General features: G+C 45.9%; 1 protein-coding gene across 1 annotated transcript in view; it reads left to right on the top strand.

The window, feature by feature from the left end:
- The window catches only part of megf8 (multiple EGF-like-domains 8), a gene marked incomplete at its 5' end in the record, with an annotated part of 67,172 nt that overhangs the window by 10,782 nt on the left and 37,659 nt on the right, over positions 1–18,731 (top strand). Inside the window, 7 exons of the mRNA XM_083661223.1 lie at positions 1,318–1,465; positions 3,749–3,912; positions 6,047–6,250; positions 9,250–9,450; positions 13,485–13,730; positions 17,557–17,675; positions 18,294–18,425. Of these exons, the coding sequence (XP_083517349.1) occupies positions 1,318–1,465; positions 3,749–3,912; positions 6,047–6,250; positions 9,250–9,450; positions 13,485–13,730; positions 17,557–17,675; positions 18,294–18,425 (1,214 nt within the window). The remainder of the gene's footprint in view (positions 1–1,317; positions 1,466–3,748; positions 3,913–6,046; positions 6,251–9,249; positions 9,451–13,484; positions 13,731–17,556; positions 17,676–18,293; positions 18,426–18,731) is intronic.

Raw genomic sequence — 18,731 nt, 5'->3', positions numbered from 1 at the left:
AAAGAGACTAGAGGCTAACGTTAGTAGCAAACATTGGGCTCATGCAAGCAAGCATCAGATCATATCAAACATTTAACGTTAAGGTTATTTACCTTTGCTGTCACGACAATGTTTGATGATGATGATGATGATGTCGTTGGTGGCACAAAAGTAAAAATGTCAGACCAATTGCCACAGATGAAATACCGGTAGTTATAACGCTAGGACTCAAGAGATTTGAAAGCCTTCAGCGCCTAAGACGTGTAGCCTATGCCAATACTGTATTCACAATGTCCGGTACGTTATACCTGTAAATATAATGAGTTATATTTACTCTAAGTCAGTTTTTTATAGGGCTCCGCACCTTCGACCAAACTTATTTTTTCATCGCTTCTCTTTGACGAAGCCATAACTGTTGCTATACGCTCGGCCAGACTACGTTACGGCTGCGGTTTGTCAACAATATGGCGCCGTCCGGGGTTATCGAATATTCATTCACGCAGCAGGTGACACTCGGGGCGGGAGGTCCTGCACCGTCAGGGGAGCTGGATGGGCCGGTGCAGCAGGAGCCGGGGCCGACATCAGTCAATCAATAATAAACCATGTATGAATTTCAAAATGTGTACTCTGATTATCTGGCTATTGTTAGCACACTTGTAGATTGTTAGCTCAGACGTTCTAGTTGTCTTTTTTTTATTTTGTATCTCAAACATCAGTTTGACATGTCACAATGTTTTATATACTGTGATCAGCAGCTCGTTGTCATCATAGAGACAGTCGGCATGTCTGGGAACGCCCACAAAATGTTAAACAGCTGGCGCGCGAGTGGGGTAAAACCGCCCATATATCTCATGGGCCGACTCACCAAAAGACGGTGCTGCGGCTCTAAACTACATGTTTGGGGGTTCTAGAGCAGAACACAAGATGCCTGCTCAGATGTGCGTTTACTGCGGTGGTTAAATCCCCGATCGTGTCTGCCTGGGCTGGGCTATCAGCTAAATTCTAACTTTGCTGAATGGATAGAACGGGGGAATTTACCCCACCCTGACCCCGCCCCCAGGCTAACCCAGCGTCTATTGTGGGCGTTCCTAGAGCCTGTATGGGCGTTCCCAGACATGCAGACTGTCTCTATAGCGGAAATTACAAGAAACCGCAATGCATAGTGGGTAATCTGCAGTACTGAAAATCGGAAACGACACTTGTCATGGAGGGGAGGGGAAGTCAACAAGGGCATGTTGAAAGGACTTAATGAAACGCAGCATGTGTCAGTCAGTATGAATGTCTGTGTGTAGTAGAGAATACCGTTGCCGTTGGTAACCACAGTTTGTTTGTCCACAGTGTGGCAGCACCGGGTGCCTGGGCCTGGCACGCTTCCTGTCCGACTGTCAGTCCTGTCTGGTGTTCAGCGGCACTCCGGCCTCTCTGGCTCGCGCCCCCGGTGACTTCGGCTGGTGTGTCCAGAACGAGTCTTGCCTACCGGTGTCAGGTGAGACCACCAGGGAGGAAGAGAGGAGGGCAGAAAAGAGAGGGTCTGTGCCGCAAACTTCATACAAAAGAAGTTGGGAGTTGACACCGGACTAGACCCAGTTTTGGGGCGCTTTTCAGAGGCGACACAAAGAGGCCATTTACACCTGGCGTTAACATGTGGTTTCTGCAATCTGATTGCAATCAGATTGCAGAAATGGTTGTCCTCTCAATCCGCATAAAGTTGCTGTATCCAGATTGAGAGGACACATTGCATTTACACTTGTGTTCAATGTGTACACAATGCATCCCCTGACCACCTCCGGAGGTGGTTTGGCCGATGAGATTGCAATCCTTCTTCAATGCGTTTTTTGGGGGTGTTTACACCTGGCATTTCAAGTGATAAAACACAATCTGATTGCAATCTGATCACAGAAAACGCATGTTAGCGCCAGGTGTAAATGGCCTCGATGACTTGACTGCACTCGGCGGAAATCGGACAAGGCTGCTCACGCCACGATTTGAGCGACCTCTCCGATTTGCATATCGTTCTCGGGGAGCAGTCCGGTCATCTTGTTTCGCTCCTCTTGAACGCGCCCCAAAACAAAGATGCATAGATTGCACTGCTTCCAGTACAGTAGTGCATTGTAGGAAAACCCGCTGTATCATGAGCTTATAAGCAGTGTTGGGCAAGTTACTTTCAAAATGTAATCTACTACATATATTACTAGTTACTTTCATTTGAAAGTAATAAGTTACTTTACAACATTACTTTCTGTGTAGAGTAACTCATTACTTATTACCAGTGTTGGGAACGTTACTTTAAAAAAGTAATTAGTTATAGTTACTCACTACTTGTTCCAAAAAGTAACTGAGTTAGTAACTGAATTACTCTATAATAAAAGTAACTAGTTACCAGGGAAAGTAACTATTTGCGTTATCTCCACCTTGAAAATGCCAAATTTTCATGGATTGCTGCAAACCTGAGGGTACTCTCACGGGCCCCTCAGGCCGACCAAAACGGGCCGAGGCCGGGCTTGTTTTTTATTTATTTTGAATTAATAGGTCCGGGGTCGGGCCGTTTCAATAATTCAATTAAATAATGTTGTATTATATTAGCGTACTCGCTTGATTTTACACAGCGGAGCACAGTCAGACAAAGAGGAGGAGTGCACAGACACTCCCATAGCCACACACAGACCCTGTCCGTCCATGTACAGCGAGCGGACAGCTCCCGAACACAGAGAGAGAGAGAGAGAGTCAGAGAGACAGACAGAGAGAGGCTGCGCAGGACGGCCGCGCGGCGACGCAGCACGCGGAACAGAGAGGGAGAGAGATGTGTCATTATATCGTAATATTGGCTTCGGGCCTCGCAACGGGCTGGATCGGGCACGGGTCTGCATGTCACGGGCCGGGGAGGGCTGGGCCGAAATGTCAGCCCCGCGCAGCTCTCTACTCCGGACTCGCCATTTCTGCTGCTTCCTCGAATCTGTTTGGTGTGTCTGTGTGTGTGTGTGTGTGTGTGTGTGTCGCCCGTGTCCTGACTCCTGGCTCGTGTGTAACACTGGCTCCGATTGGCTACCATGAAACACATGACTCTGCCTTAGCCAATCATAATCGTTTATCTCGTTATAACCCACCCGGTCTCCTCACTTGACAACACTAGTGTAGGCTACGGGTAGTTTACTCAATCATTTCATAGTAACGCACCGCATTTAGCGTTCAGTAACGATAACGGCGTTGTAACGACGGAAACAGTAATTAGTTAGATTACCCCGTTACTGAAAAAATAACGGCGTTACCTAACGCCGTTCTTTTAAACGGCGTTATTCCAAACACTGCTTATTACACTACTTTTGCATTACTTTTACCAAAACAACAGCAGCAGCAGAATGACATCGCTGCCCCGGAACCATCCCGAAAAATAATTTCAACCGCCTTGAAGTCAGTGTAAACAATCCAAAATTCTAAATGTTATCCTTTTCCTTTGTTATTGTCATCTATAGTGGTTATTTGCATAAAAACACACAGTTTGATTAGGGGGATGATTGTATCTTTTTTAAATATGTGCTTTGATTTAATAACATGTAACTCAATTTGTAACTTGAGTTACTTGACAAAGTAACTGGTATAATATTACTGAAATCCTATAAGTAATAAGTTATATTACTGAGTGACTGCTAAAAGTAATATATTACATGTAATATGTTACTTTTGTAATGAGTTACCCCCCAACACTGCTTATAAGAGGTCAGGTGTGTTCTTTGTGTTACTGACCTCTGACCTCTCCCTCTCGGTGTCGCAGAGCGAAGTGCGTGCCGTGTGGACCAGATCTCAGGGGCGTACGGATGGTGGGGGGAGCGTACCCGTTTCCTAACCTCCCTCCACGACTGTCGCACCGAGAACTATGTCCCGGGACTGCACCTGCTCACCTTCCAGCACCCCCGCAACCACTCCCAGCCTGACAAGGTACGGAGTCCAAATCTCAAGCTGTTACTACTACTACTACTACTACTACTACTACTACTACTACCCCCCCCTCTGCATATACTTACCCCTCCTTCCTTCCTCCTACCCTGCTTTGGCACTTAGGCCATGTTCAGACTAGGAGGCCAAATCTGATTTGTGAACTTTAGTGACCTATTAATGACTTTATCCAGATTGGTTTTATGAGTCTGGAACGCTCCAAGTCTGATTTGTGTCACTTGTCCCAAACCACATATGGAGGTAGTTTCCGATCTGCTTTCGACTGATGTGACTTCAGTGCGGACGCGCAGATCCACCAAATCTGATTTGAACGTCACTCGCGACTCGTCATCAAATGCTTCTGCGCAGGAAAACCGCGTCACCAACGTACGTATTTACTGACGCCCACGTCGTTACCATAGCAACCCATGCAGATAGGCTGTTTAGGTCTGGACACACAGATCCGACTTGAGAATCAGATTTGTGGCAGTGCGGACACACTCCCAAATCAGATTTGGGAAACCAATCAAGATAATGATGATTAATGACTTCATCAGCAAATCGGATTTGCCTGTAGTGTGAACATGGCCTAAGACTCCACTGCAGGTCTCAAACTCCCAATATTATCATTGATTCTATTTAGAGATGCACCGATCGATCGGCACGTGACCGGAAATGGCCGATTTTCAGCTGATCGGCCGTGACCGGTGACCTGCGCCGTCAGTCTACATATCCGATTCTGTGTGCCGGTCGCCCCCCCCCCCCCTTTTTTCACGTGACGTGCGCGCACAACCAAAGCAGCGAGACAGGAAGCCACCACACCGCACACGCGCCAGCATACCCTCCTCGGTGTAGAATGTTTTCACTGTCAGTGAAGTAGGCAAAGGTCGCAGTTTATCACACATGCAAGTCGAAAATAAGCCATGGAGACAGAGGTGCGGCCGAGTCTCTCAGTGTGCAAGGTTTTCTGTGCGTGACAATCTTTTTTTCGGATGGCAGATTAAAGAAAACGCATACGAAATTACAGACTATGTGTAAACTCCGCCTGATATTCAGACTGAAGATCGTTAACTCATAAACTCATTTCCCCTCTACTCAAGAGGAGTGGTCTGGAGCCAGGCTATAAACTCCTCATCCTTGTACATTTTGACGTTCTGTTGCACCTGTTTTCTTTTGGAAAAGTAAATGCATGATAGCTGTGGGATATAGGCTACTACTGGATTTTATTTAATTTTTTATTCATTGTATTTGCACAAAAAAGCTCTGTCCAGTAACCTGGAACACTTTTATTTTGAGATGTGTTTGAGCGAGATGATCCCGCTTCATGCAAACGATAAGAATTGTTATATGAATGTTAATTTTCAAACAAAGTTACAAAATGTTTGTGTAAGCTGTCAATTATTGTTGCCATTCACACCAAAAGCGTTTTTGGAGCTGCCAGCGTCTTTCTGCAATTCATTCTCTATGTAATGACGCGCTAGACGTGCTCCTCTTTTAATGAACGCACCTGGTGTTTCAGCGCTGGTGGCGTCTGTTGTTTTTGGAGGAGCGCTGTGGAGCGTTTTAAAGCTGAAAAAAGTTGAACATTGAGGAAAAGCGCCCTGCTCGTCTTTTTCACTCCTCCTACCTTTTCTCCTCCCGAGGGATTTTCAACCTCTACTGCCAGAATTGGCAATAATCTGGCTTTCATGTTGACAGTGAACAACATCAAACAGACAAAACTAGCTGGCTACCGTCCGTGTGGTCGTTGTGTTCTGATCTGTACTGCACGCGACTACAGGGGAAAACAAACGTAGCGCAAAAAAAACGCTCCATGCGCTGTGTTTTGTGCACAATGGAAGTGCTCAACACGCTTTGGGTGTGAACGCCGCCTTAGAAAGAAAATCAGAATCGGCAAAAATCGCTATCGGCAAGTCAGACTATTCAAAAATCGGAAATCGGAACCGGCCAACAAAATCGCAATCGGTGCATCCCTAATTCCCTAATTGTTTTCTGTTCCTCTTCTTGTTTTGCGCTCATAGAGAGGCTTCCTTTTCAACTAGTTTGTCAAACTTGTAGAGCAAAAGTCTATAGAGGATAGTGCTTCTGTTGACGTGTTTCCACTTCCATCCACCATCCTCCTCACGCCCTCGCCCAGGTGTCCATCCTCCGCAGCACCACCATCATCCTCAGCCCCACCACAGAGATGGACGTAGCGCTGCAGTTCAGGGGCTTCATCCACCCGCTGTGGGGGGCCCCTCCGCCCGTGCCCCCTCCCAGTGAGACCGTCTCCATGTGGGCTCGCATCCAGCGGCTGCACTTTGAGGCCCGCATGGCACCAGGGCCCAATTCCAGCCAACTGGTGAGAGAGGAGAGGAGTGCATGCTAACACTGTAAATTGTGTATCAGACAAAAGCTGTTTTAACGTAAATTGTGTACTGTTATTGTGTTTTACGTATTATGATGTTCAATGTTGGACCATAGCTTACGCATGAACTGTACTGAAAACAAATTCCACCAGCCTGGCTGTGTGGTCATTAACTCATTGAGTGCCAGCCGCTTTTGGAAAACGGATGCTCCCAGTGCCAGAGTTTCAGAGCGTTTTCAGTGATTTCTCGAGGCCCACAGAATATTGTGTGATATTACTATGTAAACAGTGAACACGCCCAAAGAACGATGAGACTCTCTTCTATCATCAGCAAAAAAAAGTTTATGGATATAATTTTCCGTTCTTTAGTTATGAGCCGGAGAAGATAGGTTGATTTCACCAAAAAGAGACGTTTCAAATTAGAAGCTGAGATAATTAGCCTTTTGTGAAATGAAGCATTTCAAGCACATGACTGACTCTGAAGCTAATATTTTCTGATGTGACACCTCAAAAATAATTTCCTTCAATAAAACAGTGAAAACAAAGGAATTTTGTTTGGCAAAATAATATTTTTTAGCTGCAACCAGCAGCGCTGGCCCCTGCGTGCGCTGCTGGTTGCAGCTTCTTGCTGGTCTTGATTTACTGCTGGTGGGCATCAGATATTCTAGCTTGCCAATCTGTCCATCGAGCCTGCTGTCTGGATCTGTCTGGTTCGGTGTTGTATGCTGCCCTGCGTGCACCCCCCCCCCCCCCCCCCCCCCCCTCAACTGCAAACCCCTCCTCCGTGGGTGTGTCTCTGGTGGCTCTCTGCTGAGTTTGCTCTGCACTGAAAAGTGCGCTACATCCAGCTTTTTTACAGCGTTCCGCGTGTATTTGTCGCCCGCTCCCATCGCTTCCAGTTGAGAATAATAACAACTCCACAACTAATCATGTGGATGGGGCTATCGCAGCGGACACGGAGGGGCTCAATTGTGGCAGCAGATTGGCTGCTGCAGGCACAGCTAACGTTATGCTTCATGCATATCGATGCATACCGATGCGATTTCCGTTTCCCCATGACTTCTTCTCTCTTTTTTCCTCGCCTTTCTCTAATCTGGAGAGCACTGTCGCCACCTAATGGGTCTGTAAAATAGCTTTTACACATTCAACATCCACCATACTTTCACAGGAGATGGATCTGGCTTTGATCCACGTCCCACCGTCAAAAAACGCAATTGACGACTTTAGTCGTCATTGGCACTCTACGTTAGTATTTGAATTGACGACTATAGTCGTCATTGGCACTCAATGAGTTAAAAGTGTAACTAACCACCAAAACACTTTTTTTCAGCTTTTAACCAATGACTTTGGGGGTGATGTGTGAAGAATGCTGGTCAAAATTTCCACATTTGTGACCAAACTGTTGCCATTTTACCATTTGTATCATTTTTCAGCAGCATACCTGGCATAAGCGCCCTCTAAGGGTGGAACACTGCTTTTTTTTTGCCCTCAAATGAATGGGAGATTTGGTACAACCTGACGTCAGGTTGTCCCCAAAGACTATGGGATTTCAAGATAGTTACTCCCCCTGTACCCTTTCGGCTCCTCACAACTACAAGCCTATTCCCATGATGTCACTTGACCTGTTAATCACCTGTAAATTGATTACAATCGCCTGTTATTTTCCTACCAACTCCTATGTAACACAATACTATCAATAAACGCCACTATAATCATAAAATGAACGACATGGCCATCATATCATCAATCATAAGCACTTTCTCCCGGCCAGTCAAGTGGGAGAGTCACAGTCTGCTCTGCACATGCACGGAGCCCCAAGCTCCGGGGGCGCGCGCAGCAGCAGCAGCACGCAGCAGTGCTCTGACTGAGCCTCTCAGTCATGGCCGAGGCGGGCAACATCAGAGGCGGGGGCTTTTGCATGGGAACAGTCTGACATTTCCGCAAACAAATCTCATCGCAGTTTAGCGCACATGTAAAATATAACGCTATACTACGACGTGACAACGTGACAACGCTGCTCTAAACCCATCGGCTACTATAATATATTTCCCTGAATCTCCTACTGAGATTATATCGGTATTGAGTTTGGACAGACTGAATGGGCTGACTGAGGAGAAGAAGAGCTCTGCAGCTCTGCCTTGCGCTGCCTGCGCCTTGAGAGTAAAAATCAGAGGTGCTGTAACAAGAATCACGAAAAAGCCCCAAAACGCAAATTAAAAAAGGATTTCATGGCGCGGTTTATCGCTAGTTAGACGAGGGAATGACGTGGAGAAATCTCGCATTGTGTTACCCCAGAGCGAGAGGTTTGTCCTATTGTGGGTGTGCTGCGGTAACGAGCCTCGCGTCAATTATGCTCTTTTAGCGATAGATACACGCTACATACACATACATGGAAAAAATAATTAAATTTCTAGTTCGCCACTGAATTACCAAATTGATATAACTTTCAACCATTTTAAGCAACCCTGTTTTCATACAGGCCACCAGCGTTGGCTAGTTGTTGATATTTATAAAGTTATTGCAGCTCTCAAATAAATTATTTTCGAGGCGGTGGGCAAATTGTAATGGCGTTGATTTCCAAAAAAAATTCTTGAGCTGAGGACAGCCAAAGAGTTTAGTGTAGACAAGAGCATATGTCATTTCTTGTTTTTTTCCATAGGTATTTTCAAATCACTGTTCTGATACATATCTGGGGGGTTAGTCCCCCTTTAAAGAATCTAATCTAATCTAATCTAACTGGAACTGGGGGAAGCGGGGGGGTTAGGTAATATCATACCTTTAGTGGTGTATACTTGCCAGCAAGCCAACATCCATGTTGGTTGTCCCTTTTGATATATCTTCTGTTTATTGGATAGATTTCTATTTATTTATTTATTAGTTAGTAAGTTAGCAGCAGTTGTGCATTGCTATTTTACTGAGCTCCACTTTGCACTGGTATTTCTTTCTTCCCTCTTGTCTCATTCTCTTGCCATCTTTCCCCTGTGGGATGATAGGAGGTGGTGGGTCGCTGGGCGGCACAGCAGGAGAAGGAGCTGAAGTTGTTGGCGCGCACCGACGGGACGAGGCTGTTCCCCAACCTGACCAGGGGCAACCATTACCTGGTTCAGGCTGAGGGCTACCTGAACAACTCGGGCTCCGGACAGACCAGTGAGATGGCCCTGATCTGGAACAGAACTGCTCTGCCTGGAGGGAGCGTGAGTACAGGCTAGAGTTCTCAGTTTCAGCGCAAGCCTGAGGGGCAACGCGCGAACACACACACACACACACACACACTCCATCTCTCTTTCCTTCTCTCTCTCTCTCTCGGTTAACGGAGAGAGAGGTCTCCTCCGAGCAGTCTTCTCCGAGAGAGAGAGAGAGAGAGGAGACCTGCTGCAGACGGGACACGCCCACACAGTCCGTGGGAGAAAATACACTCTAAAATCTAATTGATTGTCATGACTTTTGCCATGACTGTCAAACCTAAATTTATGTACTTTGCGACGTTCATCATCGTTCAAATTTGGCTGGTGGCTTATTAACATAGGTTCCTGTCATGTGATGAACTCAAAATGCTAAATAATAAAACAATATTTCTGGTTTCCAGGGACTTTAACTTACTAGGGTCAGGTTGGGTTTGAATTTTCAGGCCTGTTGAGAACTCTAGTACTGGCACAGTTACACCTACATTATACTGAGAAAATGTTTATCTCCTGTCATGGGCAAATGCACTGTCAGTGGAGACGTGAATGCATATCATTCAGCAGCATTTGTGCCTCTAAGTTAAATATCAGTCTCGCTGGCCAGCCTCCTCTCCCTTCCGTCCGAGGAGTCTGGCGCCGCAGGTCTCCATAGTGGGATTGCAATGGGTGGCGCTTAGCGGCAGTGCCCTTGGAAAATAGTTTCCAACAATCCAAACTTGCCGTTTTCAGCGTGTAGCAGCAACGAGCTAGCGTGTAGGTTTCTGCCGTTAGCTTGCTAGCTAGTTAGCGTTGTTATTTTCACTGAGGCAGCAGGGCACTGTTTACAGCAACACACAGGGAGGAGGGAGCGGAAGCCGCTCTGATTGACATGGTCGGAGCCAATGACAGAGTTTGTAATAAGCCGGGAGCGGACATCCGGCTGCCACTGAAACAGTCGCGCCAATAGAGAGCCGCAGTAACGAGTCCGGAAATCATCGATGCTAACAGTCCTGGTTCTTCACTGTTTTCGCCTATGGGAGTTTTGAATGGGTTTTTGGCGCGATGCTTCTAATAAGCTCTCTGGGCAACGCTGGCTTAATCAAACGCGAACCAGTGTTTAGTAACATCATCTTCACACATGAAGACCACTTTTATGAGTTTTGAAGCTTTTATGTGCCGTTAAAACGGCGGCTAGCTAGCAAACGGCTAAATGGGACTACACTGTTGAGTCGATGGGGATATATACGTCAATAACGTCACCACTCAAAGGACGAACACGGAAATTCTCTTTCCCTCACCTGGTTCAGCCCCGTTCAGCCCGGGGTAATCAGTGCACACATCAACAACAGTCCAGGTTGTGTGCTGACGTGACGTGGAAGCCTATGCGACAGTGTGTAGTTCTGGATTAGCTTAGCACGAGCTTTTTACCTCTAGGGCTCGCATTTACGCTACAAAACTCATGAAAGTGGTCCTCATGTGTGAAGATTATCCCGCTGAACCTTGGTTCGCGTTTGATTAAACTTGCGTTGCCCAGAGACCTTATTTGAAGCATCGCGCCAAAAACCCATTCAAAAATCCCATAGACAGAAACAGTGTTGAACCAGGAAGTTCGGGACTTCCGCATTCAGCCTACAAAAATACGTCATCCCTGCGGCTCTCTATGGGAGAGCAGAGTAGAGCAGGGGAGGGTTTATCCCAGTTATGGAGACCTGCGGCGCCAGACTCCTCGGACGGAAGGGAGAAGAGACTGGCCAGCGAGACTAGTCAAATATGAAATAAAAACCTTTATAAATAAAACACATAAAAAGTGTATTCTTTGCATCATTTTTTTCCCCACAATGAACTTCACTTACAGCTGGGAATATAACGAATCGATACACTCAACTCACGATTCGATAAGATTCACGATACTGAGTTCACGATATGATTTTCTCATGATTTTAACAAAAAATGAGATTGCAGACAAATTCTTACTGAAAAAGATTCCTTGAAATTATTTCTTAGACAAAAACCACAAATTACTATGTTATTATACTCCTTATCTTTTTTATGCCTCCGCCGGCGAAGCCAGGCCGAAGGCATTATGGATCCGGGTTGTCCGTCCGTACGTACGTACGTACGTACGTACGTACGTACGTACGTACGTACGTACGGCCGGCCGTCCGTCCGTCCGTACGGATGTTTGTTAACGCCATATCTGAGGAACGCCTTGATGGAATTTCATCAGATTCGCCTTAAACATTCACTTAGGCCCAAGGATGATCTGATTAGATTTTGGTGGTCCAAGGTCAAAGTTCAAGGTCACTGTGACCTCTCGAACGCCATTTTCAAGCTTGTTAACGCGATATCTGAGGAACGCCTTGATGGAATTTCATCAGATTCGCCTTAAACATTCACTTAGGCCCAAGGATGATCTGATTAGATTTTGGTGGTCCAAGGTCAAAGGTCAAGGTCACTGTGACCTCTCGAACGCCATTTTCAAGCTTGTTAACGCGATATCTGAGGAACGCCTTGATGGAATTTCATCAGATTCGCCTTAAACATTCACTTAGGCCCAAGGATGATCTGATTAGATTTTGGTGGTCCAAGGTCAAAGGTCAAGGTCACTGTGACCTCTCGAACGCCATTTTCAAGCTTGTTAACGCGATATCTGAGGAACAACTTGACAAAATTTCATCAGATTCGCCTTAAACATTCACTTAGGCCCAAGGATGATCTGATTAGATTTTGGTGGTCCAAGGTCAAAGGTCAAGGTCACTGACCTCTCGAACGCCATTTTCAAGCTTGTTAACGCGATATCTGAGGAACAACTTGACAAAATTTCATCAGATTCGCCTTAAACATTCACTTAGGCCCAAGGATGATCTGATTAGATTTTGGTGGTCCAAGGTCAAAGGTCAAGGTCACTGTGACCTCTCGAACGCCATTTTCAAGCTTGTTAACGCGATATCTGAGGAACAACTTGACAAAATTTCATCAGATTCGCCTTAAACATTCACTTAGGCCCAAGGATGATCTGATTAGATTTTGGTGGTCCAAGGTCAAAGGTCAAGGTCACTGTGACCTCTCGAACGCCATTTTCAAGCTTGTTAATGCCATATCTGAGGAACAACTTGACAAAATTTCATCAGATTCGCCTTAAACATTCACTTAGGCCCAAGGATGATCTGATTACATTTTGGTGGTCAAAGGTCAAAGGTCAAGGTGAGCTCTCGAACGCCATTTTCAAGCTTGTTAACGCGATATCTCAGGAATGCCTTGACGGAATTTAATCAAACTTGTCTCAAACATCGACTTGGACTCAAGGATGAACTGATTACATTTTGGTGGTCAAAGTTCAAGCTCACTGTGACCTCTCACACACCCAATTTCCAAGCTCTGTAACGCAACATCACAGGAGCGCCTTGACGGAATCTCTTCCAATTTGCCTCAAATGGCGATTTGGACTCCAGAATGAACTAATGCGGAGGCATAAGTCCGCGTTGCGGTCGTTCTAGTCTTTATCAAATTAAAGAATAAATTTGTATTTCTGAGGTAGGATATAGTAACTGCAAAACACAAACTTTGCAATGAATGCATATTTCCTTTTCTTTGTAAAAGAAAAACTGGGGCATAAAAAGCATAGAGACAGTCCACATGTCTGGGAACGCCCACAAAAAACGGCTGGCGCGCGAGTGGGGTAAAACCGCCCATATACCTCATGGGCTGACTCACCAAAAGACGGTGCTGCGGCTCTAAACTACAGGTTTGGGGGTTCTAGAGCAGAACACAAGACGTCTGCTCAGATGTGCGTTTACTGCGGTGGTTAAATCCCTGATCGTGTCTGCCTGGGCTGGGCTATCAGCTAAATTCTAACTTTGCTGAATGGATAGAACGGGGGAATTTACCCCACCCTGACCACGCCCCCAGCCAGGCTGAGCCAGCTAAACCAGCGTCTATGACGAGACGTGGCCTCAACCTATTGCGATTCATTTTTCACAAATCGATGTATTGTTACATCCCTACTCAACAGCAGAATGTCCTTTCCTCTCTTTTTCCCTCAATTGGCTCTTGCTTATTGTATGTAGGAGATCTCCTTCCTGTTCTTGGAGCCGTACCGTTCAGGTTCCTGCTCGGGGTACATGTCGTGCCTGGCCTGTCTGTCGGACCAGTCCTGTGGCTGGTGCCCGCCTCTGTCCCGCTGCCTGCTGCGCGCCAGCCCCGACCTGGAGCCCTGTCCCGAGGAGCAGGGAGGGGGACAGCGCCATCTGCTGTTGGCTCCGCAGCACTGCACCTTGTGTGAGGAGTACAGGGACTGCTCCGCTTGCACTCAGGTACAGCACAGATAACGCCCAGGAAAACTATTAACATCAGCTAGCATTATGCTACTAGGTGCTATTATGCACTATACAAGGATAAGTTCACCCAAAAAATGGAAGATTCAGTTATTATCTACTCGCCTCCATTCCAATTGAAGGACGGGTGAAGTTTTCTATTCCACAAAACACTCCTGGAGTTTCACAGCAAAACACCATTGCAGCATTTTCCTAGCTAAACATGTGAATCAGAATCAGAATCACTTTTATTGCCACAGTATGCAAGTTACATACGAGGAATTTGTCTTAGTGTCTGTATGCAGCGTAGCGGTTACATAAATATACAGAGATAAGAAGTAGGAAGATAACTAAAGACAATCACAAAGTTGCAAGTGCAATCAAATCGAGTCAATATATACAATATGTACATGAGTGGTGAAGTGTTCTGTGGATGATAAATATGAATTTACGTTGGATTTACATGAGATTTACAGACTGAGTTAAATAGACGTTAAATAGGCAGTGGATTTACATGAATTTACAGTCGGAGTTAAAATAAGAGTTTACATTGAATGTACATGAAATTTACAGGCTAAGTTAAAAAGCCACCTGAAGTGGATCAGCTTGGTTGGGTGTCTATACGGGCACGATTGGCTGTGCCTGAGGGTGGGAAGCCAGATTGGGGGTACGTGTCCTGGTCGCTGCTCTAGTGCCTCCTCTGGTCAGTCGGGGCGCCTGGTCGGGGTAGAAGGGAACTGGTGGGAATAGCGTGATCCTCCCACCACGTGCTACGTCCTGCAGGTGAAGCTCCTCCCCCTGTCAGGTGGTATAAAGAGGAGGAAGTGTGCTAGCCTCGGCTCTCCCCAGACCGGCAGAGGGTGGAGCAGCGACCGGGGGCAGCCATGGGGATAAATTGGCCGAGTATAATTGGGGAGAAAATGTGGGAAAAATCTGAAAAAACAACCAAAGGTAACAACATAAAAAACAACAGCAAAAGATAAATGAATCAAATAAAATTGCTCCATACTGCTCGTCTGGCGTAATCTTCAAAATCCCTGAGATAACACGTTGACTTGAAAAGACGTCATTTACATCCTGTTTTTAGCTGAAATGTTCACTGTAGCCGATTTGGGGGGGGGGGGTATTTTATTTCAGCTAATTTCAAATATATAACGGAAGCGTGTCCTGCAACGGACAATATTTTTACAAAACTCCTGTTAAAATTGTGCTTCAAACACTGCTACAATGATCATGTCATGTTTCCGTGTAGTTTAACGGCGAAAACGTTAAGTCGAACTTCTTTCTAGCAACATACCGTTGAAATAATTTATTTTAGTTGTGTCTTTGATTTACCAGAGTCGGGGAACGGACGCTACCGCTGGCGTCTTAACTGAAAGCTGCTCTTGTCCTGTTACGGACAGCTCACTCTGCGGCTCTGCTGGTTAGCAAGCCAGCAGTCTCGCTAGCCAGCCTCTCTCTCTGACGGAAAGGAAGAGAGGCTGGCTAGCGAGACTAGCAAGCCAGTGGTTAGCAAGCCAGTAATAGTCAACAAAGAGTGGCTTGTAGTGGTCGCTGAGTCCCATTTTGCTGCATTATTGCCACATGCTGGCCTTGTTGTGTTTTAGACAAAACTAGCGTTAGCTAGCTAGCAAGCTAGCAACTTTAACGATCAGTAACTCTCGTCGCCCAAGCACGTCTTATGGCTTTCTGTCATCAAAGTCACTTTCCTAAAGTAATTTGACATGTTACCATGCACATATTCATATGAAATTCCACATATTGACACATATAGATGTATAAATTAGTTCCACTTTCACAAAGCGGGGATCCAGCATCTGAAATGCCTGCTAAAGTACCGGAAACCACGTCGAGAGACCTCTGACCCGGACGTGACGAAACAGGCGTCCAGGTGTCCGTTGCAGGACACGGTTACGCTACATACTACAGCATGCGCTGGGACGCGTCATCAGTGATGTTAACTGGGGTCGTGGGGTGTTTCGGGTCTCTCAACATCATACACCCTCGCCCAGTAGACCCAGCCGAGGCCGATTACGACCCCGACCCGCGTCCCAGAAGCAGCCGCTCATGGATCAGCCTTACTACTCTGTCTGCAACGTTGCCCGCGGAAGGGTAGCATGCCCAATCCGCTGCAATAGAGTTTAGTGCTACGCCGCAGTATTGAGAGACCATCGGTGCATGGAGGTCTAAGGCCCTGTGGGGTGAGTCCAGGCCGGGCACCTCCTTCGTCTCACCAGAACCTCCCGTGGAAGAAGGCAATCCTACCATGCCGTACCATGGGCAGGGAGGATGCCTCAAGGAGGCCTGTGCGCTGCACGTCATACACCTGCGATGAGCACCTCGCTCTAGCCTGAAGGACCACAGCCCGCGCCGATGTTTACGCAGATTTTCAGGAGGCTGATCCGTAGCGTTTGTGGATTTCTCCCTCATGAGAGAACCAGGCTTTGGTGCTAAACCCATCCCATACCGGATGCCGTCTCTCCGACCGTCAACTGTCTCTCCAGCTTGTCACCAAACTATACTTGGTTGTCACCTAGTCTATTCCTAAGTGTCACTGGCCAGGGGGAGCCAGTGACACTAATAAGATAACATAAATAAGATTTCAGCTAATAAAAACAAGGTGTAACTTATGTCCTTAAAGTTTCAAGTCAACTTGGCATACACATAGCACTGACTCTCACTCTGCGGTGAGTGGCTCTGGGGGAGGGCGTGGCCCCCACAGTAACCCAGTTCCACCTCTGTGGGGAGAAAACAATTTAGCAAATACAGGGGAGGGTTGTGGGGTACGCTGCACATTGTAATGTATTGTATGTTGTTCGTTTGTTATTCAAACAATTTAAAAAATATTATACACAAGTCAACTTGGCATCTCAGGGCTTGTCGAGACTTGGATTAAGCCAGACGAGCAGTATGGAGGAATTTTATGATGTTGTTTTTTCTGTTGGTTTTGTTTTTGTTTACGTTTGAAAGTTGGTCACCATTCACTTCAGTTGTTTAGGAGAATGCTGTAACTCTGTTTCCCTGGAAAACTCCTCAAGTGTTTTGTGCACAAAATTTTTTTGGCACGGGGGTGAGTAGATAATGACTGAATTTTCATTTTTGGGTGAACTTTAGGGGTGGGAATCACCAGATGCCCACGATACGATGCTAAAACGATACTTGAGTCACGATACGATAGTATTGCGATATCGCCGATATTGCGATATATTGAATATTGCAATATATTGAATATTGCGATATTTCGATATATTGCGATTTCTTACTTTTTCAACTGCAAATGATGTCCCCAAAGGAAAACTTTGTCAACATCTGGTTTATATAAGAACAATTTTTCAGTCTGTACATCTGACTTCAACCATTTTATCGCAGCAACATTGTCAAGTAGACAGACCAACAACTTTCATAAAGTCACGTCATAGTTGCATGCACCTGACAAACTGAACTGTTTGTTACAGTCTACTTACGGTCCACCTTAACTGGATGTGTGTGTGGACTACTGTACTTAGGTAGTTTTTGAACAATGCAACTTCACTTCCCTTGCACAAAACATCTTGTGCAGCCCATTCAGTAACTGGGGAATTTGTAAATTGCTGTTATGACAAAACCGTTACTGTTAAAACAAAATGAAAATATGCTACCGTTTGTTTACTGCTGGCCTTGGAACTAAAGTTTATAGTAGCCCGGTGGCCTGGCATGGCCTGCCAAAAAAAGAATCGATGCAATATAGATACAATATCGTCAGGCAAAATATCACGATACTATGGTGTATCGATTCCCCCCCCCCACCCCTAGTGAACTTATCCTTTAAGTTAACTTGGTCCTGCAGGATTCATACTGTGAGTGGCAGATAAACTCCAGCAAGAAAGGGGACTACCAGTGCAGCCGACGGGGACGGCTAGACGGATCCATTCGTGACCCAGGAGGCTGTCCTAAAGTCTGCAACCAGTAAGTAGTAAAACTGTACTTTTAATACAGTGGTTAACAGTTAATTACAGCTAATACAACATGTTGTGCATTCCTTTATAACTGGGAACTGGTAATCTTACGGTTCAAAGTTCATGAGCTGGGACGGTGACGTCACTAGAGCTGGTATTTCCCATTCCAAACTCGTAGGAGCCTCAGCAGCCCCGACCTCAAAAATCCAAGATGGCTGCCCCGCACGCAAACAACAGTAGTTATAATCGTATAAATGCTATTTAGCACTTCTGTCTTGTTTGTGTCTCATTAAATCAGCTGTACACACAGCACTGCCTAACATCTATCTGTGTGGACATGAGGCTGCAGTGTGTTTGTATGCGCAAAATGCCACGAAATGCCTTGTTATCAACTGTTATTGCTAACAATGGCTAGCCTGGCTAGCGAGTGGATCTGACCAGTGAACAGTGAACTTCCCAGCTCAACTTTTCTGCAAATGGAACGCTAACAAAACGGATGTGACGTCATTTAGCCTCCACATCCCAGTTCTTTTGCGATAAAGGAATGCGCCAATGCTCTCAATAAGATGTACAGCTCCTGATACCCTCATTGTTGTCCTCTCTCTTCCTTAATATCTGTCTTGTAAAGGAGGAGGACATGTGGTGAGTGCCTGTCTAACTCCAGCCAGTGTGCATGGTGCGAGTCGGCCCAGGCCTGCTTCTACTTTGCTGCCTACCTCACAAAGTACCCGTATGGAGAGTGCAGGGACTGGTATGACAGGTAGGCTGCTGACTTGAGCTCAAACACATCTTCCATTCACATGACTTCAACACAATTAAATAAGGAGAAGCAGACATTAAAGTCGAGGTGAACCCGTTCGTCACGTGCATCCTGTTGTTTGGATCTTGTTTTTATTTGAGAGCTTCATCTTGTTCACAACAGGAAATATAAGTAGACACTAGAACAGTACAGCGCTTCAGCACCACCCAATGTCAAATTGCTATATTACAACACTCCCACTCAATTTTACAATTGGCATTTTACTTCAATTTGCACTTCTCATTTGAATTATATTTCAAAGAATGT

The sequence above is a fragment of the Poromitra crassiceps genome (genome assembly GCF_964638095.1).
Source record: "Poromitra crassiceps genome assembly, chromosome: 26".
Taxonomy (NCBI): domain Eukaryota; kingdom Metazoa; phylum Chordata; class Actinopteri; order Beryciformes; family Melamphaidae; genus Poromitra; species Poromitra crassiceps.
This window is presented reverse-complemented; position numbering and strand designations above follow the sequence as displayed.